This window comes from Spermophilus citellus, assembly GCF_964194105.1.
Source record: "Spermophilus citellus genome assembly, chromosome: 12".
In the NCBI taxonomy this organism is placed as follows: domain Eukaryota; kingdom Metazoa; phylum Chordata; class Mammalia; order Rodentia; family Sciuridae; genus Spermophilus; species Spermophilus citellus.
The window spans coordinates 12,766,403-12,792,725 of record NC_138198.1 but is presented as its reverse complement, the minus strand read 5'-3'; the positions used below and the strand labels follow the sequence as shown (position 1 = coordinate 12,792,725).

The window sequence follows — 26,323 nt, the reverse complement described above, 5'->3', positions numbered from 1 at the left end:
TGTGTGATAATGTTTTTTATGAATGAAAACATGGATACTACTTCATAATTTTTCATTATTGGTTGCAGATTTGATTTATATGTAGCCCTATATTTCCTACTCAATCTACTTTCCTAAAGTAGACACAAGTCAGCCCAAATTCACCCAAATCCTTTAAAAAAAAAAAAAAAGCCCACAGAAAATTAAATAATTTTAAAAGAATGAGTTAACTTTGGCTTATTAAATTACCAAGTTAATGAATAAAAGATATTATGTTATTTCAATAAATTTTAGTTAAAGGTGTTTTGAAGTTTAGACTGTGGTAATCTAAATATGACAAATATCTCTGAAAAGCATTTATGATAAATATTTTAAATCAAATTTTCTTGGTTAACTTACAATTATTGAGCCATTCTTTTTCCCCAATACAATATGTTTTTCTATATATCATATGAGGTTGTATGAAATCTGCTCCATTTCTTAAAGAACCTATATTCCAATAGGAGTGTTGGGGTAAAAGGCCTGTGTGTGTAATTGGTTCATTTCCTACTTCTCTTAAGTAGTACCTATTTTGAATCAATGTGAAATGTTAAAAGCTGAAAAAAATTAATGTTTTCATTTCGTTGATTGATTAAAAATATATTGACTGGACATATAGTATGAAGCCTGGATTACATACAGACCCAGTTCTTCCTAAGTGAAATTAAATGAGTATTTGTAAGGCAAAAGTTAAAATCCAGTCTTCTTCCAAGTTTGTTCTTTGCCTAGGTGGCTATATGGTTGCTGTCTTAGTAAGGAGAACTCATGTTTGAGGTATGAAGATTATTCCTTGGCAATTAATCATTTTGACTAGTCCGATCTCAGACTGTTTCTGTGAGGGAGTGCATCTTGTAATTCAAGTATCCTTTGTTTTCTGCAGGAGATTTAGACGAACAGTCCGAGACACAGCCAAGTGAAGGATCAATTACACTTCGGGTTGAAGCCCTGGAGGGCACCTCTCTAGTGGATGAAAGTGATGTGACTTTAACAGCCAACAAAGACAAAACAGAGGTAGTAGCTCACACCTTTCCTGAAGGAAAGCTAAGATTATCTTATCACAGGTCTGAGATCAGATCACCTGAGAAGAATATATGCGGCTTCATATGTGTTTTTATTTTCTTGGATTCAATTTTATTACAAATGTCTTTAATTTTTTTCCATCAATTTTTAATATACATGTGAAAGACTTTATAAAACAAATCTACAGTTGATGAATTAATGGTCACAACTTGTGCATGCCCCAGGGCAAGGAAGAGAACACTGAGAGACACTTATAGACACACTCCCTGTATCTTGCCAGTTGATGTCTGGTGCCACCTCAGGACTAGACTAGCAAGAAGGCCATTGCCAGGTGCAACCCCCAACCTTGTGCATCAGAACCAGGAGCCAAAATAAACTTCTTTTCTTCATAACTTAAAATAATAATAGAGTAAAAAAAGAAAAGAGATCATTGCCAATAGCCCAGAAAACATTTTGCCCCCTCCTAGACGCTCTGCCCTTCATTAGTCCCCTGATGTCTCTAGTACTGTATTAATTTTGTCTGCTTTTGAACTTTATATAAAAGAATCCATGTAGCATTTATTCCTTTTCTTTTAACTCTTTTCTCTTCATCTTATGCTTATAACAAACCCATATATTCTGTTGTATGAATATTTGCAGCTTATATATCCATTCTATGGTCGATATACTTTCATTATGTTTTTGGTATTGGGCAATTATATGATGATGCTCTCTGAACAACTTCGTGCCTGTGTTTTGTTGGCAGTGTGCGCACTTGTGAGGTGTTCACCGAGTGGAACTCGTAGCTTGTAGGGTTTGTATTCCTTCATTTTTTTTCTGGAATGGTTGTACCAGTGTAGATTCCTTCCAGTAGTGTTTGATTCCTGTTACCACACATCCTCACAGCACTTTGTAGGTGTGTGGTTCTCTGATTGCTGATGGAGTTGAGTATTGTACATTTACTGGCCTTTTGTTTTCAAACGGGCTTTTAAAATTTTTTTTGGTGAAGTGCCTGTTCAAGTCTCTTGATCATTTTTCTAGTGGAATGTTTCTCCCGTTGATGTGGGAATTCTTTACATATTCTGGATAGGATCCTTTTGCCCATTATGAGTGTTTCACATAACTTCTCCCAATTCTTGACTTGCTTTTTCACTTATTTAATGTTATCTTTATTTATTGATTAGATCATTGCTTTCTTGTTTTGTTATAAATCAGATATCCGTGGTGGTGTGGATCTTTGTCTACGTTCTCTGTTGTTTTTTTTGGTCTCTTTGTCAACCTAGTGTCATGAGGACTTTGGTAAATATTTTTGCTTTATAATGAACTTTGGTATCCATAGAGTAAATCCTTTACATTTCATACCTGATTTTAATATCAGATTGTCAGCTTCCACACACCAATGAACTAATCCACCAGGAACCCTGTTGGACTTTTGTTGGGATTACATTTAATCTATAGAACATTAAAATTGACATCTTTATAATACTGATACTTGAACTCTATGAAAATTAAAGTCTTCAATTTATTTGTTTTAATCTCTGTGTATTTTATAATTCTTCATGCAGATTTTTTATGTCTCTTGTTAGACCTCTCTCTGAATTGTTGAAACATTTTAGTGTTTTACTTAGCTTCATTTTCTGTTCATTGTGACTATTCAAAGTATAGTTTCTTTTTTTTTTTTTTTTAATATTCTCACCTTATATCCAGCAAATTTATCTTTTGACTTCCCTCCCCATTTAATTGGTGCAATAGTCATATATATAATGGTGGAATTGTTACATATTCATACATGTACCTGTATAATTGGGCCAGTGTCACTCCCCACTTTTTCCCCTTGCACTTCCCTTCTCCCTCTCCCTTTCATGTACTCTGCTGATCTCCCTTCAGTTTTCATGAGATTCATCCTGCCCACCTTTCTAGTTCTTTTTCCTCTCTTGCTTACACATATGAGAGAAAATATGACCCTTGACTTTCTGAGTTTGGCTTATTGTGCTTAACATAATGTTCCCAGGTTCCATTCATTTTCCTACAAATGACATAATTTTATTCTTCTTTATGGCTCAGTGAAACTCCATTATGTATAGATACCACATTTTTTTTTTTAAATCAGTTCATCCATTGATGAATACCTAGATTGATTCCATAGTTTGCTATGAATTTTGCAGCTATACACATGGGTCACATGTATCACTCACACTAGCTGACTGACTTTAATTCTTCAGGAAGAATAATGTAGCAGGTCATATGGAAGTTCCATGCCTAGTCTTTTGAGGAGTCTCCATAGTGATTTCCATAGTGATTGTACTAATTTACAATCCTACCAACAGTGTAAAAGTGTTCCTTTTTCTTCAGATTCTCTCCAGCACTTTTTATTGTTTATATTCTTGATGGGTGCCATTCTAACTGGAGTGAGAGGAAATTGGGGTGCAGTTTTGATTTGCATTTCCCTAATTGTTGATGATATTGAACATTTTTTAAATAAATTTATTGGCCATTTGTATTTCTTTTTTTAAAAAAATTAATTTATTTTAATTAGGAATATATGGCAGCAGAATGCATTTTGATTCATTGTGCACAATCACAGCACAACTTTTTACTTCTCTGGTTGCACATGATGTTGCATCACATCACATGTGCAGTCACACATATACCTAGGGTAGTGATGTCCACCTCATTCCGCCATCTTTTTCTGACCCTATAACCTTTGCCCAGTCAAAGTTCCTCCATTTCTCCCCACCTCCCCACATCATGGATCAGCATCCACTTATCAGAAGGAACATTCAGCCTTTGGTTTTGTGGGATTGGCTTACTTCTCTTAGTATGATATTCTCCAGCTCCATCCATTTACTTATAAATGCCATGATTTTATTCTCTTTTATTGCTGAGTAATATTCCGTTGTGTATTTATACCACAGTTTCTTTATCCATTCATCTATTGAAAGGCACCTAGGTTGATTCCACAGTGTAGCTATTGTGAATTGAGCTGCTATAAGCATTCATGTGGCTGTGTTACTATAGTATGCTGATTTTTAGGGTATAGACCCAGGAATGAGATAGCTGGGTCAAATGGTGGTTCCATTCCAAGTTTTTTAAGGAATCTTCATACTGCTTTCCAGAGTGGTTGCATCAATTTGCAGTCCCACCATCAATGTATGAGTGTGCCTTCCTGCTACATCGTTGTCAACACTTATTGTTGTTTGTATTCTTGATGACTGGCATGAGATTAAATCTTAGAGTTGTTTTGATTTGCATTTCTTTATTATGAGAGATATACACAGTTATAGCTTTTGCTATTCTTGGTCTTTTATTTTTCCAAATTAATTTTAGGAGTATTTTATCTAGTTCCATGAAAAATATCATTGATATTTTGATTTGAATTGCATTGAATCTGTATATTGAATCTGTATGTTGTATGTCTCTCTTGCTTTTGGGAATAGGGCCATTTTAACAATACTGATTCTAACTATATGAACATGAGAGGTCTTTCTATCTTCTTTGGACTTCTTCACTGTTCTGTAGTTTTCATTGTAAAGATCTTTTATCTCCTTGATTAGATTTATTCCTAGTCTTTTGTTATGTTTTGAGGCTTTTGTAAATGAGACTGTTTGATTTCTTTCTCAACATATTCATTATTGGTGTATAGGAAAGCTATTGATTTTATGTTGCTTTTGTAACCTAGTACTTTGTTGAATTTGTTTATAACTTTCAAGTCTTCTGGTGGAGCTTTTTTGTATCCTTGCATCCCTGGAATGAAAACAACTTGGTAATGATGTACAGTCTTATTAATATGTAATTGAATGTAATTGCTAATATTTTATTAAGGATATTTGCATCTGAGGTCATCAGGGATATTGGTCAGTAGTTTTCTTGATGAGTCCTTATTCTTTTTTTTTTTTTTTTTTTAATAAGGTTGATACTCGTTTCTGAGAATGAATTTGGAAGTGTCCTATCCCTATTTTGTGGTATAATTTGAGAAACATTGGCATTAGTTTTTCTTTAAAGATCTGGTAGAATTCAACTGAGAATCTGTCTGGCTCTGGCTTGGTCTTTTTTGGAAAGCTTTTTATTATTAATGCTTCCATCTCATTGTTAGTTATTGGTCTGTTTAGGTTTTCTGTGTCCTGGATTCAATTTTGGCAGGTCACTTGCGTATCTATTTTTTTCTAGGTTTAATGGATTATTAGTTTAAATCTAATCAAGGAGATAAAAGATCTCTACAATGAAAACTATAGTTTTCCAGTTGAATGGAATATTAAGTTTTCAAACAGTCCCTAAAGATCCTCTGGATTTTTATGATGTTTGTGGTGATTTCTCCTTTTCATCTCTAATTTTGTTAATTTGGGTCTTCTTTCTTTTTCTTTTGGTTAGTTTGGCTGATGGTTTATCCAGCATTTTTTATCTTTTCAAAGAACCAACTCTTCATTTCATTGATCCTTTGTATTTTTTTATTTTCAATTTCATTGATTTGGTTCTGATCTTAATGATTTCCTTCTTATTTTGAAATTGGTTTACTCTTTATTTTCCAAGAGCCTTGAGATGTATCCTTAGGTTGTTTATTTGGGATCTCTCTGATTTTCTTATGTAGGCACTCATACCCAAACTCTCCTCCTAGAACCCCTTTCTTCCAGATGTTCTGGTATGTTGTATCACTCTTGTTTGATTCTAAGAATTTTAAAATCTTTCCCTTGATTTCTTCTGTCACCCACTTATCATTCAGGAGTGTATTGTTTAATCTTCCTGTATTTATGTAGTTTCTGTAGGGTTTTTTGGTGGTGTTTCTAATTTTATTCTGTTATGATCAGTTAGGTTGCAAAGAATTATATCTTTTTTTTTTTTCTTTTCTGTTTTCTGAGAGTTGTTTCATGGCCTAAAGTATGGACTGTTTTGGAGAAGTTACCATGAACAGTTAAGAACAAAGTATGTTAGACTGTTGGATGAAATATTCGATAGATGTCTGTTCCATTTAATTTACAATATATTTTAGGACTAAAGAGTCTATAATGAGGGCTGGAGTTGTGGCTCAGTGGTAGAGCACTTCCCTGGCACGTGCCAATAGGTTCCAATCCTCATAAAAATAAATAAAAACAAAACAAAGGTATTGTGTACATCTATAGCTTAAAAAAATTAAAGAAAAAAGGTCTATACTGAATTTATGTCTGGAAGACCTATCTATTGGTGAGAAAAGTGTGTTGAAATCTCCCAGTATTATTGTAATGGGAACTGGTTGAGTCTTTATTTCATGTAATATCTGTTTTATGTAATCAGGTGCACCAATGATGGGGCATAAATATTTACTGTCACTGTGTCTTCCCATTGCATTGTTCCCTTTACCAGTGTGAAACCATAATATTCTCTTGGGATCCTTTATTATGTTTGGTTCTTAAACTTCGTCTTCTTTTTATTTATGATACTGATTTTTTGCCACTTTCTCTTTTTTTCTTGGTCAGTCTCACCAGATAGTTCTCAGTTTTATTAAATTATCAATTTGATTTGTTCTTTATTCTGTGTTTTTGTTTCATACTTTCTGATCTTCTTGTGCTTTCTGTGGTTATAATTTATTGTTTTTCTGACTTCTTGAGATAAGTGTATAGCCCACTAATTTTTCTGTCTTACTTTCCTAATATATGCCTCTAAGAATACAAATTTCCCTGAAAGCAGAGCTTTGGTTGGATTCATATATTTGTTTTCCTTTTGACACTTATTTTCTGATGTGTTATAATTTCATTATCATTCTGTTTAATGTTTTCTAATTTCTTAGGTCCGTGAGTTTTTTGTAAGTTTATAGTTTAGTTTCTAAGCATTTGGGAGATTTTCCCATTTTTGAAATACTGATTTTAGGCCTAAAATTGTACTTTGATCAGGGGATTTTGGTTCTAGTCCTTTAAAATTTGTTAAGACATGATGGATGATTCAGCATTTGTTCATTTTTTATGCACTTGAAGAGACTGCCTGTCACAGTGACTGTTGGCTCTTCTTTGTGTTTCATGTAGAAGAGATTTATTAAATTAGGATGTTTAGGTTGCTTGCATTCTTAAAATTGCTATGTTGTTCTTTCAGTTAGTTAGGTTTTAGCATTTCTTGCTAAGATAGCATATTTGCCTGTTATTCATTATGGGTTTGTCAATATTTGCTTGAAACTTCTCGAGACTGTATTTTTGAGACTGTATTCTCTGGAAATCAGTCTCTCACATAACATTATATATGTCTCCCTCTTTCTATAGTGATCTCTTGCTGTGCCTTATTTTATAAGTTAAACTTTATTGTGTGTGTGTGTGTGTATGTAGGACAAAACACAGTTCTTAGTATATAGAGGGTTCAGTGCCCACTGGTTTTAGTCATCTAGTGACAGTCTTGAAACATACCTCATGGGTAAAGGGGATGCTGTAAATAAATATTAAACTAGAATATACAAGTCTGTGGAATTGGGTCAATCTACATGATGTAACTTCTCATTTCTAGGGCACAGGCAGGAAAAATAAACTCCCAGTACGCAATGATCAGCTCCAAGATAGTGGTGATTCTGTACTCAGAATAAGCACCATTGCTTCAGCCATTGCAGATGCTTCAGTTAGCACGGAGCCTTCCCAGCTTGCTGCCATGTTGAAGGCACTTACAAATAAAGCAAAGGACAAAATTTTACAAGACGATGATGAAGAGGACTCTTCCACGGTGTCTCATTTTATACCTAATGATTCTGAAAAAAGTAATGGATCCAGTGTATTTGATATGGAGAAATATCTTACAAAAACAGAGATCAGTAGACACGAAGGTGGGTTGGAAACTGTTTCAAGAGCTGGCATGTCTGATATTTGGGATTTATCTTTGCCAAAAGAACAGACTATTCAAGACATCCACACAGTTGACTCTGGAACTACTAATACAACTGTTACAGAGCCAAAAGAAAATACAGCAGCTGTTTTTTGTGTTGAAAATGGTGAGAGTCGGGAATCATTTAAAGCTTTAAACTCTTCAAATTCAGTTCTTACAAATAGAAGAGAGAATGAGAGTGTGGTAGTTGGTATGAAGACACTTTCCACTGACCACAGATTACTAGACATCGGTAGCAATGAGAAGGCTGCCTCCATTTCCACTTCAACTTCTAATAGTTATTCATCAGTAAGGAACCCCATAGTGACATCCCTGTGCCTCTTAGAAGAATGTGAAGAAAAACAAGCTAGCAGAGAAAATCAGAGGCAGCAAGAGTATGTCAGTGAAACAAGCGGCAGTGACAGACGTGTGACTTTTGATCAGCACTGCAGAGTCTCACCTAAAAATGTTGGTAAGTGCCTGTGTAATTGACCACATTTATAGAAGTAAAGTCTTGTTCTGTTCTCATTGGAAAATGTACCTTTCTGATAGATTTGAAAAACGCCTCTCCTGAGCATGGGGGATCAGGCTCAGAGGACCAGGAGAGCTTCAGACCCTCTACTTCACCACTCAGTCATTTTTCTCCTGGTGAAATTTCTGGAACAAGTTTATCTGGGTAGGTGCTGACTTAAATTCTTTCTTTCTTTTTTTTCTTTAATAACTATGTGCTATGTGTAGGAATATTAGAAAAAGGTATAAAGAAGAAACATTTCCCATTTATAGGTTCATCTCTCAAAGGTAACCATTGTAAATATTTTGTAAATTTCTTTCTGCTCAAGCTTTTGTATTGTGCTTTTTTATTTACAATTATTTTCTGAATTTTAAAGAAAAGTAATTTATGTTTCAAACTGCATAACGGGTCTTTCATGGTTTATTTAATACTTCTGGTGGATACTTAGTATCTGTGTTTCGCTATTTCAGTGACATTGAGATGAATCATTTTTCTCAAAATTTTATCTTATGTTTTCTTTGGTGACTTTGTAAGATATAAGTCACCAAAGAAAACATAAGATAAAATAAGAAAACACAAGATAAAAGTTTCTCTGTTGAAAGAAACTAAAAAATAAATGGAAATTTTTGCCTAACTAGTGAAATAATCAAAATATTATAGTTTTTATTTATTTCAAAATACTGGATTTCAAATTTATCTAATAATTATTTCCTAAATTGCCAATGAAGTTTTTCATATTTATCTGAAATGTGGTATGGGTTGGCTAGAGTTAAATAGCAATGGAGAGCTTAGTTCCATGTTTCAGTGACTTTTTTTTATGCCTCTGCTTTTATTTATTTATTTTTATGTGGTGCTGAGGATGGAACCCAGGGCCTCCCACACACTAGGCGAGTGCTGTACCGCTAAGCCACAACCCCAGCCCCTCAGTGACTCTTTATAGGACCGTTATTTTGAAACACTTTCATATGCACGTCTACTTCTTATTTAATAGTTAATTTTGTGCTCTAAAGGACATTAGAAATCATCTAGCCCAACAGATTTCATCATCTGTCTATGACATGTGCTAGCAAGTTTTAAATCTTTGGCTTTATACTTTCTTCCCCTGAGTGTAGTGTTTTGTTTTTTTTTTCCTCCAGTATGGAGGATAGAACCTGGTCCTCGAATATGCTAGGCAAACGCTTTACCACTAAGCTACACGCCAGCCCTTTTTTATTTTGAAGCAGGGTCTCACTGAGTTGTCCAGGCTGGTCTCAAACTTGTGATCCTCCTGTCTTAGCCTCCTGAGTAGCTGGAATTACAGGCATGAGCCACTGTGCCCATCTTCCCTTATTTATTACAGTGATTGCTGTACTGTCTCTATGAATGTTGAAGGAAAATCTGGGACTAGTCTAATATTTTTTGCTTTGGAATTGACTTGATCTTTTTGCAAGGGTTGGCAAAAGATTCTTTGTTTTTCAAGTCTAGTAATTTTATTAACCTGCATCTCTTTGTTGACTCCCATTGCTGCTTTTCCCTATTACTCACAGTGTGTACCCTTTCACTGAGGATTTGGGCATTGTCCTGCTCCATTCCCTCCTGTGCCTACCAACTCTGGTTGAAAGAAGACTGGCACAGGACTGATCATAGGCACAGCAATGACAGGCATAGCAGATTTATTGTCAGTCACCTGGCGAGGCTGTGTCGTGCAGAAAATAGCAGGAGAGAGGGAGCAGCAGCAGCTCCCCCTTAAGCATTATCTTTTACAGGCCAGAATCATGGCTGCCCCATTAGGGGCAGGTTTAGCCCTTGTGACTGGCATTGCAAGCATCACCTGATTTTGCAGAAAGCAAGTTTCTGTTTCTTGGGAACAGAAATGGGCAGCTCCTGTTTTTTTTTTTTTTTTTTTTTTTTTCTTTTTAAATTTTTTGTTTTGGGACAAGTTGGTGTTGCTAAGTTGGTGAGGTCGGCCCCAACTTCCTGAGTTGCTGGGATTATAGACCTGTACTACCAGCCTGGCTTAAACTATGATTTAAAAAAAATAATTTGTTTCTTTGTTCTAATCAGTTTTACATGACAGCAGAGTGCTCTTTGATTCATCATACACAAATGGGGTACAGTTTTTTACTTCTCTGGTTGTACACAAAGTAGGGTCTCACTATTTGTGCAATCACACATGTACCTGGAATAATGATGTCCATTTCATTCCACCATCTTTCCTGTCCTATGCCCCCACCCCTCCTCTCCCTCCCCTTTGGCCAATCCAGAGTTCCTCCACTGATCCCATCCCCTCCCCCCACCCCCCATGGATTAGCATGCACTTATCAGAACATTTGGCCTTTGGTTTTGTGGGATTGGCTTACTTCGCTTAACATTATATTCTCCAATTCCATCCATTTACCTGCAAATGCCATGTTTTAGTCTCTTTTATTGCCGAATAATACTCCTTTGTGTATGTATACCGCAGTTTCTTTATCCATTCATCTATTGAAGGGTATTTAGGTCGGTTCCACAGTTTGACTATTGTGAATTGTGCTGCTATAAACATTGATGTGGCTGCATCATGGTAGAATGCTCTTTTTAAGTCCTTTGGGTATAGACCAAGGAGTGGGATAGCAGGGTCAAGTCTTTTATCTTTCAAGGAAAGCACAGAGACTGGCAAGCCTTTATCTCACAAGGAGAGGAGAATAAAAACAGTATTCATAAAGTGGGGATGGGGAAAGGGAGATGGCTGTGGTTATGCCAACACTGGTGATGCATATGAAGAATCTATTTTATTTGACTTCTGCATTTATATTCTCCCAATTTTTGAAAAACTTTTTGATTTTGAAATATTTGTAGATTCACAGGAAGTTGCAAAGATGATATAGAGATCAAAGAATCCATCATCCAGTTTTTCCCAGTGGTCACCTCATACATAATTATAGGGCAGTTTCACAACCAGGATCTTGACATAGGAGCCAAGTGTGGATAGGGGTCAGCGTCATTTTATCACAGGTGTGGATTCAGTCTGCAGCCCCCACAAAGTTACTGAACGCTTCTGTCAGCACTGGCTCTTTTTTCATTTCTCTTTGATTGTTTACATTTCACATTTCTGATCTCTAGACTCCTGGCAGTGTTTTCTGCAGTCTTTTTTCCTTTGTGTACTTTGCAGTTTCATCTTGATTTCTTTGATATGGACTTTTAGAAGGAATTTAATAAAAACTAGGACTCTGCTGGGTGCAGTAGCACACACTTGTATTCCCAGTGGCTTGGGAGGCTGAGACACGAAGAGTTCAAGCCAGCCTCAGCAACTGTGAGGCACTAAGCAACTCAGTGAGACCCTGTCTCTAAATAAAATAGGGCTGGGGATGTGGCTCAGTGGTTGAGTGCCCTTGAGTTCAATCCCTGGTCCCCTGCCTCAAAAGAAACAACTAAATACTCTGTAATGACTTAAGTTATTATGATTTTCTCCTTCAAATTGTACTTTTAAGAAAATCTTCTTACTCATTAATGTAGGTGACATAACTTGAGGAATAGTGACCTTTTTCAGGAACTTGAAGTGTGGTCACATGCTTTTACCTTTCTGAAGTGACTCTGAAATTGGTCAGCTAACTCCACATGGGTACACTAGCCAAGCAGTAGCACCCTTTATCTCTCAGTGTTGGGTAGAACCATGGGACTTAGAAAAGTGTAAATTTATAAGACAGTATATTCTGAACTATAGCTGCTGAGGAATACCACAGGAGAGTGATCTTGTGTTGCCAGCTTTGTTGGCAAATTTTTTTTTTGTTGTTGTTGCCATGCTCACTAAAGCAAGTGCTAGTTGATATCTTTTGGGTAGTGTCTGCATGTTGATCAATCTGAATTATCCAAGGACAGGGAAGTGCACAGTCAAATTTTGGTCCACTGCTGACCCAATTTTATGATTTCCCAGTATGCATTTTTGTCACATTTTTTTAATTGAAGCTTAATTAAAATACAATAAAATGCACAACTATTAGGAGTTTCAGTCAATGAGGTTTGACACATATTATGCCTATGTAAACACCTGCCCCTAAAAAATATGGAGAAATTCTGCCACCCTTTAAGTAGCCCTTGCTCTTTTATAGTCAGTTCTGCTTCTCCTCCTGTCACCCTAGAACCCACTCTCTGATTTGTGTCATCATGGTTTAATTTCGTCTGTTCTTGGGTTTCATGTAAGTGGAACCAGACAATGTGTTCTTTTTGTCGTGGTGGCTTCTTGCACTGAACACAGTTTTACAACGTGTCCCTGGTGCGTGTGGTAATAGTGCAGCATGTTTATTGCTAACCAGCACTCCAGCGCTCCAGTGTGCCAATTCTGATAACCAGTTCCTCTGTTGCACAGTATGCATTTTTGTGTAATCCTAAATTTGTGGCTCTCTTTTATGTTCCTACAATTGATTTCTCTCATGAACTTCAAATGAATGTATCAGTCTCCTTTTGCTGGGATTTTGCTGGGACACGGTGACCACAGCATGCACAGTTTTGTCTTCTAGGGAAAGTTTGGCTTTCTGTTGTTGGTTGTCCTTGTGTTCTAGTTACTCTTCCCTCCAATGAAATACACTGGCTGGTCTACCATATTCCCTTTTCCCTCGTTTTCATTTCTGTCTGCCTTGTCTCTAAAGGAATGGTTGTTTAGGTATTTATCTTTTCCACCACTGGTTTCTTATGGTATTAACTATACTTTTTATTGCCACTAATGTGCACTTTAATTTTAGATTCATCTTTTTTTTCATTTTTTTAAAAGTTTTTGAAGGACTGTTATTTTATTTATTCATTTATGTGTGATGCTGAGAAATTGAACCTAGAGCTACAGGCGCTAGGCAAGTGCTCTACTCCTGAGCCACAACCCTAGCCCTATATTTATCTTTTTTGAAAGCCTCCTTATATTTTTATTTTACTGATGAGATGGATGTGATATTTCTACCCTTTTTCCTGTTTCTGCTGGCAGTATTCTATTTCCTCCTGATTTCTCTTCATGGTCTCTCTTGCCTCATCTATTTGTTCCTTGATCATTTATATTTCTGCTTTGTGATCATTGTTCTCAGAGGTGATTGCTTCATCAGATTTTTATATTTCTGGCAAAATGTTGATCAGAATTTTCATCTTTAGTGATAACGTTCCATGGTCAATGTAATTTATCTGGTAAGTGTTCTTGTTTGGTGTCATTCCTGCTAGATGATCTTCTGGCTTCTAGCTAGTTTCCAGCACTCAGTTGAGCTGATTTAGAGCTTCTAATTCCAGAACTGCCGCTGAATTTCAGTATGGCCAGCCACGTGGCAGCTTTTGGATTTGTTTGAAGTTTGGCCTCTCTATGGAAGTTTCTCTCTTTCCTCCCACACCACATGTTCTTGTAATTCACTTCTCATTCCTTGAGGTAGTTTAACCTAAGTGCATTTGTTCCTGTCAGTCAATGGAGCTAAGCTAAATAACACATCACTCCAGTGACCTAGAACTTTCATCCTGCCTTATCATGGCCGTGCACTTACATGCATATGTGCATACAGGAACCCATGTAGGTGCACGTCATACAGTAGCTGAAGCAGGCCCGAAGCAGTTTGGTTAATAATATTTTGTCTCCATTGGTTCCAATAAAGACAGAGAAAAGGGAATAGGGTAGACAGCAAATAACCAGTGCCAGGCATGGTGGTGCCTACCTGTAATCCCAGCAGCTTTGGAGGTTGAGACAGGAGAATTGCAAATTCAAAGCCAGCCTCAGCAACTTATTGGGGTCCTGAAGAACGTAGCAAGATCCTGTCTCAAAATAAAACATAAAAGGGGATGTGGCTCAGCGGTTAAGTTCCCCTGGGTTCAATCCCTGGTACAAAAAACAACAACAAAAAAAAAACTAACAAGGGTTTTGAAAATGCCATCTTAATGTGGGGCTTTTAAAAAATGTTTAAAACTCAAATATCAGTTTTCTCTGTGTGTTCCTTGCCTAGCTGAGTATTCTGACATTGTGCAAAATTGAAAAAAAAAAATGGCGGGGGATAAAATCTTCTCAGGTCAAGGACTCAAGTGAAATTGAGTGGTAGAGTGTCTGGAGGTGTGGGAACTGTTTGCAGAGTTTGCTTGACAGCTTTCCTGTCGTCTCCTGTGCTCTTCCGCCTGGGACTGTGCAGTCAGCTTATTCTCTCTTTGCATCTTAGCTAGATGCTCTGGTGGATAATAAAAAACAAAGTGAAGTAGAAGTAATATTTCTCTCTGTTAAATGCATTTGTACATAGTAAATGTGTGTGGGGTTCTCAAATTTTTTTGTTTTCTAATCCTTTTTTAAAATTCAATGTATCATGAACATCTTTGTGAGCCAAGTGATAGTATTGAACAGCACGGGTATTGGGTTTTTTGTTTTCATTTTATTTTCACAGTCCTGGGGATCAAACCAAGGACCTCACACATGCCAAGCTGCTGTATCACTGAATTAACTCCCAGTTATATTAGCATGTTTTTTTTTTTTTTAATGGTTGCAATGTTTTATTGTATGTTTTTGCCATAATTTCCCTAACCTGCTTCCTCCTCTGAGACAATTAAGATTGCCTATTTTGTTATCAATAACAATGTGATGACTTTTTCTTTGTGGAGTCTTTATCTTTAGTTTTTCCTTAGGATGCAGTCATAGATGCAGAACATCTGAGTTGAGGGGTTTTTGAAACATGTCACTTAATTGCTCAGCTGTACTACTTGATAAGGGCATTTCTTTGCCCTCATCTACGTAATTCTCCTTTTTTTTTTTTTGGTTCTAACTACTGAGTCACATCCCAGTCCTTTTTATTTTTTATTTTGAGACAGGGTCTCACTAAGTTGCTGAGGCTGGCCTTAAACTTGTGAACTTGTATGATGCTTTGTCTCAGTCTCTAATACACTGGGATGATAGGCATGTACCAACATGCTTGGCTCTCCTAACTTCTCTGAGGAAAGCCTACAGGATTTACTGTGTTTCCTTTTGCCTTTTGCTGCTGAGGATCGGAACCAGGGCCTCTTCACACAGCCCCAGCCTGGGCTCTTCCACTGACTGAGCTGTGTTCCCAGTCATCCTCTGGTTCCTTAGTCCGTCTCTCCTTCCCTCCCTTCTCCCTCCCTCCCTCCCTTCTCCCTCCCTCCCACTCCTCTCTCTTTCTTCCTTTTTTTCCTTCCAGGAGCACACAACTACTGAGCCACAACCCCAGCCCAGCCCAGCCCAGCCCTTTTTTATTTTGAGATATGGTCTTGCTAGTTTACTCAGGATCTTGCTAAGTTGCTGAGACTGGCTTTGAACTTGCGATCTTCCTCCTCAGTTTCTTGAATTGCTGGGTTACAGATGTGTGCCACTGTGCCCAGTTGGCTTTACTCTTTGAGGGCAGGAAGTTTTAATGTTTTTGTTAATTGCTTTATATCAGGTACTCAATACATTCTTTTAAATAAGTAGCTAATGTTGTTATGTGACTCCATGTGGTATTTAGTAATGAAAATGCCACATTTTTATTTTACAGTAGCTTATCAGATAGGTCATTCAGTAGGAATGTATAATTTATAATTTTTTTTTGTTTGTAATAATTTACAGTTTTAGATAATTAAATGTAAATGTTGAACCCACGGTTGAATTACTTCCAAGTTTATAGGCAGGCAGCAGCAAAGCGTAGATGATTCCAACATGAGGTATTCATTTCCTTTTCAGGTGTGCTTTGGAGTCTCTTGATTCTGCAGCTTGTCACCAAAAGTCCTCTTCTGAGAGCGAGTTGTCTCAGTTGGTGTGTTCCCATACTGATATGAGCAGGCTGACTTACGTCTCTGAACAGGAGAGCGCCTGTCCTCCCACAACTGCTGACAGTGGCCCAGAGGACTGCAAGGTGGGCGGCACTTGGACTGCTGCTTTAGTAAGGCTTTGTGTCCTTCTGTTTGACTCCGACTGAGTTCAGGCCTCTTTAACTGTTGCATTGCTGATTTACCTTTAAAATGAATTAGTGTGTGTATGTGTATGTGCATATGAGTTCATGTTTGGTGGGCACTAGAGGTCTGTACGGGGAGCTCCAGAGTCTGCCCTCAGAAGCTCTCTGTCTGATGCAAAGAGCTATATTGTGTGCTGTTTGCACCAAAGTATATGGGGCACCCAGATGCTGTGGGGATTCCTAGAGAGGTGGCCAAAAGTCTCACCACAGGGTGGGGGTGGTTCAGCAGGTTTATGAGAGGGAGTTTGGTGAAGCCTGATTTGGCAGAGCTACTTGCAGTTGAGGGAGGAAGGCAGGTAACAGATGGAGGAAGATGGGGAATGGGGAGCTGTGTGTAGAAGGGTGGCAGTGAATCTCACACATGGGAAAGGAGAGGGGTAGAAAAGAAGGTGGGCCCAAGGGAGAGAGGCTTGGATGTATAACTTAGTGTGAAGGCTTCTAAGGTGGACACTAACAGGATATGTTTTCATGTCTTAAAAGCTCATTCCAGTAGCAGTGTAGTGGAGGGAGTCGGGGAGAGCAAGGTTAAAATCAGGGAAGTTTGACATGAAGCTACTGTAGTCATTCAGGTAAGAGACAGTATGAGCCTGTCTTGAGGAAGTGTGTGTGTGTGGCGAGTGTAACAGAAGTGAGTTTCTTAAGGAGCTGAATTTGACTATTGTGGGCCTGTGGTGTAGACCTCCTCCACCAATTTGTGAAATACAGGGTGCAGTGTTAGGTGGAGTATTACATCCATTTCATTGAATGCTATCTTTTTGGTGGTGGTAGATATTGACTCTATGTTCTTCGCCTAGTGGTTAAGAACTGAGTGATGGCGTCAGACAGCCTGTCCTCTGCTGCTTCCTCAGACAGACTAAACCTTCCTAAACCTGTTTCTTCACCCTTGAGGAGGAATACTATGTGAGGGCAGTGCTTGTCGCCCACTACTTGGCCCCCAAATATCTATTGTTATTGTTAATAACCAACAAATAATCTTTCTTTATCAATATCTTTGTTTTTAAAGCTTTGGTCCAGGGGAGTTTTCCATACCTACATTTCACAGCTTCCAGGCTACTTTTCTTTGTGTAAACCAGCTCCTTTTCAGAGAGATAATGTCAGATCCTTTTCTGATTTTGTGTGAGATTATAACAGTATGGTTTGAATTTGTTATATTCAATCTATCTGTGGATAATTTTGAAAATTATTTTGTCACACTCAAGAGTGATATCACCAGTGAGTTGAGCACCACAATTATTCAATCAAGCCTAGCACCATTGGAGGAACATGCTATGGAAGAGCTGAGAAAAAAGGTTCCATTTCAGAATAGAGGAAAAAGAGCCTCATCATCTCTTATTCAGAACCAGTCTGATTTGAAAAGTGTGACTGAAACTACTTCTCTGAGTAGCAGACCTGAGGGTGGAGAATCAAGTCAAGATCCTACCTCCAAAAGAGGAGAGCCATTGGAAACCAGTGAAGAACGTTTGACATCAAACCGTAGTGACCTGGATCCAGTCAGCGAGGCTCTCCTGAGCAAGCCAAGTCTGAGCCATCAGGTGGGGCTAGCCTCATCTCACCTTGCTGTATCCTGCCTGAGGTCCATGGAAGAAGGTCAGAGAGTCATTTCTAAAGACACCTTGAGCACCAACAGTGGGTTCAGTGGCCAGATTCCTAATCAGAACACCTCTGGAAACCTGCGAGGCCCCGTCTCCCAACTCATGGCTCACGGCTCTGCTGAGGAGGTGCAGAATGTACCTGCTGTGCACCCCACACTCTGGACGGCACATTCTCTCAGCACCGCTCCCTTGAAACAGCAGTATGTGGGTACACTCTCTTCAGCAGGGAACGTTGCCTTGCCTCAGTGCCATTCAGGCAGCGCCTCGGCCTGTGGGTTCTCAGGATGCTTTACTTACCCTGCTATCGCAGGAGACCACGTTCAGAACTCCATGGCTATGGGGATTTACCTGGGACCCGATCTCACCCCTGGATTGATGGGTCCCACTTCGCTCTATACCCGGTGTTCTAATACCTTACATCAGAACCTGCTAAGCTCAGTACCATCTTTTACTGTGCAGTCTGGAGTGGAATCCTGGGATTCAGGAACCATGTCAGGATTTGGTGAGATGCTTCTTGTCTCTTTTTTTCTACTGTTGCTTTTACTATTTAAAGGTTGCTTTATGTCAAATGGGATTGTCAAACCAATGTTTCAAGGGGATACTGGCCATACTTTCTTACCAGTTTTGTTCTCTGTTTGGAGAACAGAATAATATTTCTACACAGAAGTCCCTTAAGTTGGCTTAGAACAGTAAGCTTATGCAGGTGGAAAGCTTCCTTGTCTTTCTCCTCATTCTTCTGCTCTATGCTTGGATTTTTGTTCTTTCAACTAGGAAGTGACCACTTTAGGAGTCCTTGACATACCTTAGGAGTTCAGAGAGGTGATGTGGTGGAGGGCAGCACTCCTGCTCTCCCCACAGGGATGGGTCTCTCCCTGACAGTGGTCTGCTCAGCAGGGCTGGGCACTGTACCTGTCCACCGTAGTACTGTCTTCTCTGTCCTTCAAGGTGTTTGCGTGAGGATGGAAAAGATGGGGGAAAGATGGCACTTCTGAAGATTAGAGCCTCTGTGGTTTCTTTCTAATTCAGGCAGTGGCTTATAATTTGGGAGAGGAAAAAGGACAGATTTCCAACTGATAATAACATGAGTGAGTTAATTGGCTGTACGTTGTGAGTTTGATAAATCATAATTTTTTTTTCTTCTCCTGGTCTGGATAGAGGAGGAAAAATTGTTAGCAGGCCTCCACTCAGGTTTGTGCAGCATCAAGGACTCCTGCACACCCAGGGCACTGTCCTGGGACTCGTAAAGTAGGCAGTCTTGTATTATAAATTCCATTTGACCTTTCCTGCTTTTAACCAGGTGTTTGATCTGAATGCTTGTTTTGATATCTTCTCATGCAGACAGCGTCAGAGTGCCTGAGGAGTTGAAGTTTCCTCATGCTTGCTGTGTCAGTATTGCTTCGCAGACCTACCTTAGTGTACTCAATCCAACTGGCCGTTGGCTGCAAGTCAGCATTGGGGTTCTCAGTGTTAGCGTTAATGGTGAAAAGGTAAGCTTTCTGCGACTTCCTGGCTTCACAGCCATGCATGGGGAAGCACTGACTTCCCTCTGGATTCGTCCACCCTGCGCACATGTACTGGAATGGGATCCTTCTTCAGTGCCCTTTTGGTTGTTTTACTCACAGTGGAAGAAGTGACATCTGAACGTGTTTTGCGTTTTCCATTGGCTATTATTAATCATTATGTTTTATCGTTTATTTATTAAAGTATGTCAGGTTGCTTTTAGTGCTGTTAAATCACTGAATGTTTTGAGTTTCTGGTCTCTACTTGTTGGTTTTTTGAGATAAGATTGGCTATAAGTTGCTATCATATATCCAAAAAAAGGAAAGAAAGAAACACGTCACCCTTGGGGTTATGTCTTTATTGAGTTAAGGGTAGTCTTTTTGACTAATTGATCTGATCATTTTCTTACATGATCTTTTGAAATACTTGAAAAGAAAAAACCAGTTTTTTAAAAAAAGTATGTTTTCCCTTAGTTGTTGATAGGTCTTTATTTTATTTATACATGGTGCTGAGAATTGAACCCAGTGCCTCACACATGCAAGGCAAGAGCACTACCACTGAGCCCTAGCCCCAGCCCCCCAAAAACCCAGTTTTAACAAGTTAACATTAACTTGCATGGTCTGGGTCTCCCACATGGTCAGTGACAGCTGCTTTAATTCCAGATGTAGATCTCATTTGAACAGAGTGAGCAGGGAAGGGGGAATATTGTCCATGGCTGCCTTCTGACATGTCTTGTCTGCAATACTGCTTGCTAGCCAGCGTTGGCAGATGAGCTTGCTCCTCCCTTTTTCCTCCTAAAGTAAAAGTGTCTCTACCTTGCCCCGCTTCCTTTCCTCCCTGCTTTCAGATCCTTGGTCATGAAAAGCAGGTGATTGGAGGAAGGCTTGAAAGTGGAAGGTGAGATTTGATTAGGGGCATCTGGGAGTCTGCGTAGTCCTGTCTGTGGATGTGGGAGTGGGAAGAAGATCCCCATCTACAGTGAGGAGGAACTATCTAATGGGAGCCATATTGCAGTACTGGGGTCTTATTGAGGCCCTGAGAGATCAGCCTGACTCCCTGCCCCACATGGTGCAGATGCAGAAGCCATGTTCCAGAGAGCTTTCCAGGGCCAAGTGCTTCCACTTTTATTGCCTCTTTTAAGAAGAGTGAGAGTATAGATAAATGTGTTTGCTTTAAAATAGGCTAGGGAGACCCATTCTTGATGCAGTAAGAGCAGTTCAAATGGGGAGCGAGTTGACAGATAGTAAGTTGTAAAATGTGGGTAATTTTGAAGATAAATGTCTAGATTTTCAAGTAACTGTGAAAAGGAATTTTAAACTTGGATATTCTCCTTGATTTTCATTTCTTAACAAATCCTGTGGGTTTTTTGTTGTTTTTTTTTAAGGTGGATCTTTCAACATGTCCTTGTCTAGTTTTCAAGAATAAAGTCATCATAAGACCCCATGCCACAGAGGAGATAAAAGTACTTTTCATACCATCCAGTCCTGGGATTTTCCGATGTATGTTCAGTGTTGCTTCTTGGCCATTTTCAGCAGATTCTGAGACAATAGCACAAGCAGAAGCTTTGTCGAGCAAAGTCACTTTCACTGCTATCGCTGAGACCCCTGTTATTGAGGTAAACGAGTCTTGTCATTCCTGGTGTTTTAATATAGGCTGTTTAACCTTAGATGTAATATTTGGGAAAAACAAATGTGGGCCAATGTGCCACAAAGTTAATTTCAAGCTGAACATTAGTTCTTAGAATCTTGTATTCCAGAATTTGAAATTATTTTGTTTTTTATTACAGGAAACATAAATACACTTACTAAGATGTTTGTAAAGCATAGTTTTAAACCCTATTTCCCACTGATTCCTTTGTGTATTTGACATACACTTAGGAGAGCACTAGGTACACGCTGCTTCTCCTTTCTCTGTGCCTGAAGAGTCCTTGCTTAGCTGCAAGCCTTCCTCTTCTACAGTCATCCATTTTCTGAAAGTGAAAGAAAAATCAGTCTAGCCAAACTGGGATGATATAAATGCTCATTGGATGACACACCTGTTGAGGACAGTAGGTTCCTGCCCTGGCTGCACGTTGGAATGACACGGGGAGCTTTCTAGGCTCCCCAAGACCTACTCAGTCAGAGGGATTACAGAAGGCAGCCTTAGCTACAGTGTAGGTACTTCCAAGAAGTGCCTCTTCTTAAGCAATAGTGAAATTAGAACTAACAGGGCAGGATGGAGGAATAGGAGAGGGCACAGACAGGAATGTTCATTAAAGCGAGTTGATTCCTAAAAGTTTAACAGAACCTAACATGTTTATTTAACCCACAGGTGTTACTGAGCTTCTACTAAAGCTAATTTGTTGTTTTGTTCAACAAAACCATAGCTGTGACTTATAGTTTAGAGCTGGGATGTGGGAGTGAGGGCCAAGGCAGCCTCTTGGGAGGCTGAGGAAAATTATCCCAGGGTTTTCTCACAGTACACTTTTCCCAGAGGAATTTGCTTATTAACTTCACCCGACAATTTCTAGGGCAGGGAGGAGAAAGTAGAATTTGTAGATGTTCTCTTTATTATAAACTGTTAATGATCTTTTTCTGAAGTGCCAGTTTATGTATTTCTCCATCAACTCTGCTGTGATTGCTTTTCTCTTGATCAGTTTTCAACTTTAACACTATTGACATTTTGGGCTCAAATTCTTTACGGGTGAGGGGCCCGTCTTTTGTTGTGTGGGATGTTGAGTGTTGTCCCTGGTCTATGTTTGTTAGATACCAGTAATAGTCCTTTCCCAGACCTGATAACCCAAAACATCTCCGGGAGGTGTTACATTCCCCCCTCAACCACCCCCCAATTGAGAACACAGCTGTTAATCATCTGCATGTCAGTATGTGTACACGAGGCTTTTGAACCTGCACTTAAGGAGCTTACATTTTTGTAGCACACATGAAAATCACTACTAGGCCATATTTAAAGTTGTCACGTCATGCGTGAGCAGCTCAAGTCAGTGGCATTGAGCAGTGTAAGGCATTGTTCCAAAACAGGGCTGTGCATTGGAATCAGTTGATGAACTTCAAAAATCCCGATGTTTGTGTCAGAGCTTTGAGTCTACCCGACAGTTTTGGGGACCACTGGAGTAAGTAAGGATCATTCAGCATCATCCAGACCAATTAAAGTTGATTTCTTAGAGGAGTGGACATGGGCCCTGAGGGACAAGCAGGGTTGAGTAGGGAGTGTGAGGCATGGTTCAAGAATGGTATAGAGGCCCCACCCACAGAAACAGAGGGATCTCCCAGGTACTACAGCAAACATACAATACGTAGCAGTGTGTGTATCTTTATTTTTGTATCTTTGCCAATTTACTCTCTTAATTTATATGCCCACAAGAAATGTATGAGAGCTCCTATTAGTGCTAACATTAGGGTTAGTTTTCTAATTGTTTGCTTGTTTTAAATTGGTTGCTTATTTCTTGGATGTGGCTTATATTTTAATTTGTGTGCTTGGATTACTAGTTACATTTAGTATCTTTTTCTCTTTGTCGTTAACTCTATTTGCTTTCCCTTTCTCTGCCCATTTTTCTTTTGTTTTGAAAGTATTGATTTTTTGTAGATGTTCCTTAAATTCTGGATTATAATTGTTTGCTAATTATTATGTTTTGTGGTTATTTTTTCCCATTCTTGTTCCTTTTCAACTTATTATCTTTAGTTGGGCTGAAATTTTAAATATAACATAGTCAGGTAGGACTCTATATACCAGATATAAAAATATCTCTGGTAATAGGGGGAGAAGCTGGGTCCTGCTGGGTCCTTCCCTACATATTCTCTCCTTTCAGAAATGCATTATTACTTGAGTGGATATTAGTGTGATATGTTTGAACAGTCATTTGGCATAATTGATGGTAAAAAAGGACATTGAAATTTAACCAGATTATGTAAGTAAATTATACACTAGCTTTTAAGTATCACTTTCAGAAGCAGTATGGTAAGTAAGCAGTGGGGGAAATCTTGAATATATGTGTATAGAATAAATAAAATCAAATATTCTGAACTGTGGTCCAGCTTAGTAGCAGAGCACTTGCCGAGGATGACAGGGCCTTGGGTATAATCTCCAGCACCACAAGAGCAAACAGCTGTTCTTTGTTATATGAATTAGTGCAGCTTGCAATAGTTTTCAGTGACAGCATCACACATAGATGAAAAAGTGCTGTGGGAGTGAGCTTTCTGGACACCTATGGACAGCTCAGGAGCAGCTTCAGTGGTGGAGAAGCCCCTGCTGTTGATGTTTCTGGGCTCAGTTTGGGTGCCTTCGCCTTCTGAGTAGGATCCTCCTCCCACGGATGATGGCAGGCTTCACTCTCACGTCTCTGGGCCTCTGAAGGGATGTCACCTGACTCGGTGGAGGGATTGGCAGTTCCCCCTGCCTCTCACCCCACCCTCCCCTTCTCTTTGGCTTACTTTGCTCTTTCACTGGACACCTTTCATCATCTGACAGCATAAGTCATCACTAAGTTATAGCCTCTGTTCCTTGTGTGTTGTTGCTGTCTACCCTCTTTGCCCTACTAGAGTGTGAGCCCCTTGTGGGCAGCATCTGTATTTCTGTTGTTCATATCCAGAATGTGCCTGGCACACAGGGGCTTGATTAATATTTTTTGAGCTCTTGATTCAAATCAGAAGTACAGATAGCAATATTTCTAAATTACATGGGTTTTAGAATATTGTATTTCTTAGGTACATCCCAGAACCAGGGGGTGTAATTAGCTAGCTGCTTGATCCACATTGCTGAAGTTTGTGTACTAAAGTTGCCTAGAAAGTCTTTAAATGCTTTTGTGGTTTCCAGCTGTGTGGGGGTGTTGGGATGCCCCCCCCCCTTCCTTTTTGTGCTCAAATACAAGATGGAGATCATCTGAAGCCCGTGTGTGTTCAGTCCTGCTGCTCCTACCTGTCTAAAAGACAGGGTGGTTCTTCTCTTCAGTCCTGAGTGCGTATGTGTCCTGGAGCTCTTTTCCTTTCCCTGTGTCCTTGCCAACACGTTGGTTAGCTTAGACTTTCAGCTTCTGAGAGAGGTGGCTGTAGATTTGGGATTTCTCCCATATGGAGAATTATAATTTCTATCAGTTTTGTCTTTGGTGTCCTGCAGCTGTATTGTCACATGTGTTTTAGGCTCAGAATTGCTTTATCTTTTACATGAAATGCTTCCTTTTAAGCAGCAATGCTTTTATCAGTTCTGTATTAAAGTCTCTTTTGTTTGGAGTTAATATTTCTATCATCTTTTGTTAACTAATTTCTTTTTTAAAAAAATATTTTTATTAGTTGTTGATGGATATTTATTTATTTATATATGGTGCTGAGAATTGAACCCCATGCCTCATATATGCTAGGCAAGAGCTCTACCACTGAGCCCCAACCCCAGCCCCTTGTTAACTAATTTCTTATATATCTATTTCCATCTCTCTATTTTTCAGTATGCAGCATATATTTTATTATAGTATCTTTTAAAAATTCAAAGTGTTTTTCTTGCCCTTCTTTGGACTAGTTTTGGAAATTATACATTTTATTTCTATTTTTATCATATTGGTTACCTAAGTCTAAAGCTAATCAGGAGTGCTGTTCTATCCCCCAAACAATACATTTTGATCGTTTTAGCACTCATCTTTTTCTTACTATTTTTAATTTTCTAGTTCCAAATAGCTTTTTATATCTCAACATTAAGATATAATAGGTCAATCCAGCTGTGCATACATTGGTTTTGCTCACCATTGCTTTATGAATATTCTGCTTTCCCCTCCATCATGGATCCTGTTGTATCTGTATTTAAGATGAACTTATACAGATGTGCCTCAGTTTACAATGGGGTTGTATCTTGATAAACTCATCATAAGTGGAAAATATTATAAATGGAAAGTGCATTTAATACCTCAAACCTACCAAATATTATAGCTGAGTCTAAGCTACCTTAAACTACTCAGAGCACTTACCTTAGCCTGCAGCTGGGCAGAACTATCTAGCATAGAGCCTATTTTATACTCGTGTCAGCTCTCTCATGAATACAGATGCAGTGTGCTCTGGGTATACTGTCACTGTTTCTTTTTGTGGCCACGTGGCTTAGGGGAGCCATAGCAGGCTGCCACTGCCCGGCACTGAGAGACCACTGTGTTTCCCTAGCCCTAATAAAGTCAGGGACCCTCTAGTTTATTTCAGGTTCTGGAGGTACTAGTGCTTCTGTTAATTATTTACTTATTATTTTTTTTAGTCTTCTTGATTATTTTCTTCACGTGGCTTCTAATTTTTTAAATTGATACTTGCAAGTTTTAACATAAGCGAACATTCATTTAGGCTGCTTTTGCTGTAGGGGGCCCACGTTGCCCTGGTCTTTGGAGTACTCCTGGAGATCATGTTGCAGAGTCTCAGCTGGGGCTCCTCAGGCCTAAGTTCAGGTTTTCCTGTTCTCCATGTGATTCTTCAGGCACCCCCATGCCTAGACAGGCTCCCTGGTATTTTTCCAGACATGGGATCAGAGTTTTTTCCAGTTCCCTTTTAATTTCTAAAAAGGGCACTTCTTTTAATTTTGGGGCTTTTTGCATGAAGTTCAATTTCCATTCTGTCCCACCCTGCCCCCAGCAAGCGAGCTTGAAGTCCTGTCTTCCAAGGGTATTAAAGCTCAACCATCTTGGGGTTGACTCTGGACCCCAGACCCTCATGGGACATCAGAGTCCGTTCCCTCCCACTGGGCAGTCTGCCTTTGGTTTCCTTGTATTTTATGTTTGGTTAGATAAAAAAAAGAAAGAAAAAAAGTGTTAAATATTGCCCAGCATTTCTACACGGGTCAGGCTATGAGCATCTACTAGGTGTCCTTCCACGTTTGAAAAAGTCTGTGTTGTCATGTAGTAAGCACCTGCTTTAAACTTTTGATATATCTAGTTAAATGTCATTTTAAATATTTTCATAGTATCAGAAGTCTGGATGCAATCTGAAAATGCCAAGATATTCATGATAGTTTTTTAAAAAATATTTTTATTGTAT

At 38.9% G+C, this 26,323-nt stretch overlaps 1 protein-coding gene across 7 annotated transcripts in view; it reads left to right on the top strand.

Annotated features, from left to right (window-relative positions):
* CEP192 (centrosomal protein 192) overlaps positions 1-26,323 on the top strand; it is a 111,951-nt gene that overhangs the window by 40,320 nt on the left and 45,308 nt on the right. For 5 of the 7 annotated variants that reach the window (XM_081262568.1, XM_081262570.1, XM_081262566.1 and 2 more), the window contains 7 exons: positions 899-1,029; positions 7,477-8,296; positions 8,377-8,500; positions 15,969-16,167; positions 17,439-18,333; positions 19,170-19,318; positions 20,716-20,946. In XM_081262568.1, coding sequence (XP_081118694.1) covers positions 899-1,029; positions 7,477-8,296; positions 8,377-8,500; positions 15,969-16,167; positions 17,439-18,333; positions 19,170-19,318; positions 20,716-20,946 — 2,549 coding nt within the window. The remainder of the gene's footprint in view (positions 1-898; positions 1,030-7,476; positions 8,297-8,376; positions 8,501-15,968; positions 16,168-17,438; positions 18,334-19,169; positions 19,319-20,715; positions 20,947-26,323) is intronic. The other 2 variants (XM_081262572.1, XM_081262569.1) reach the window with 1 other exon arrangement.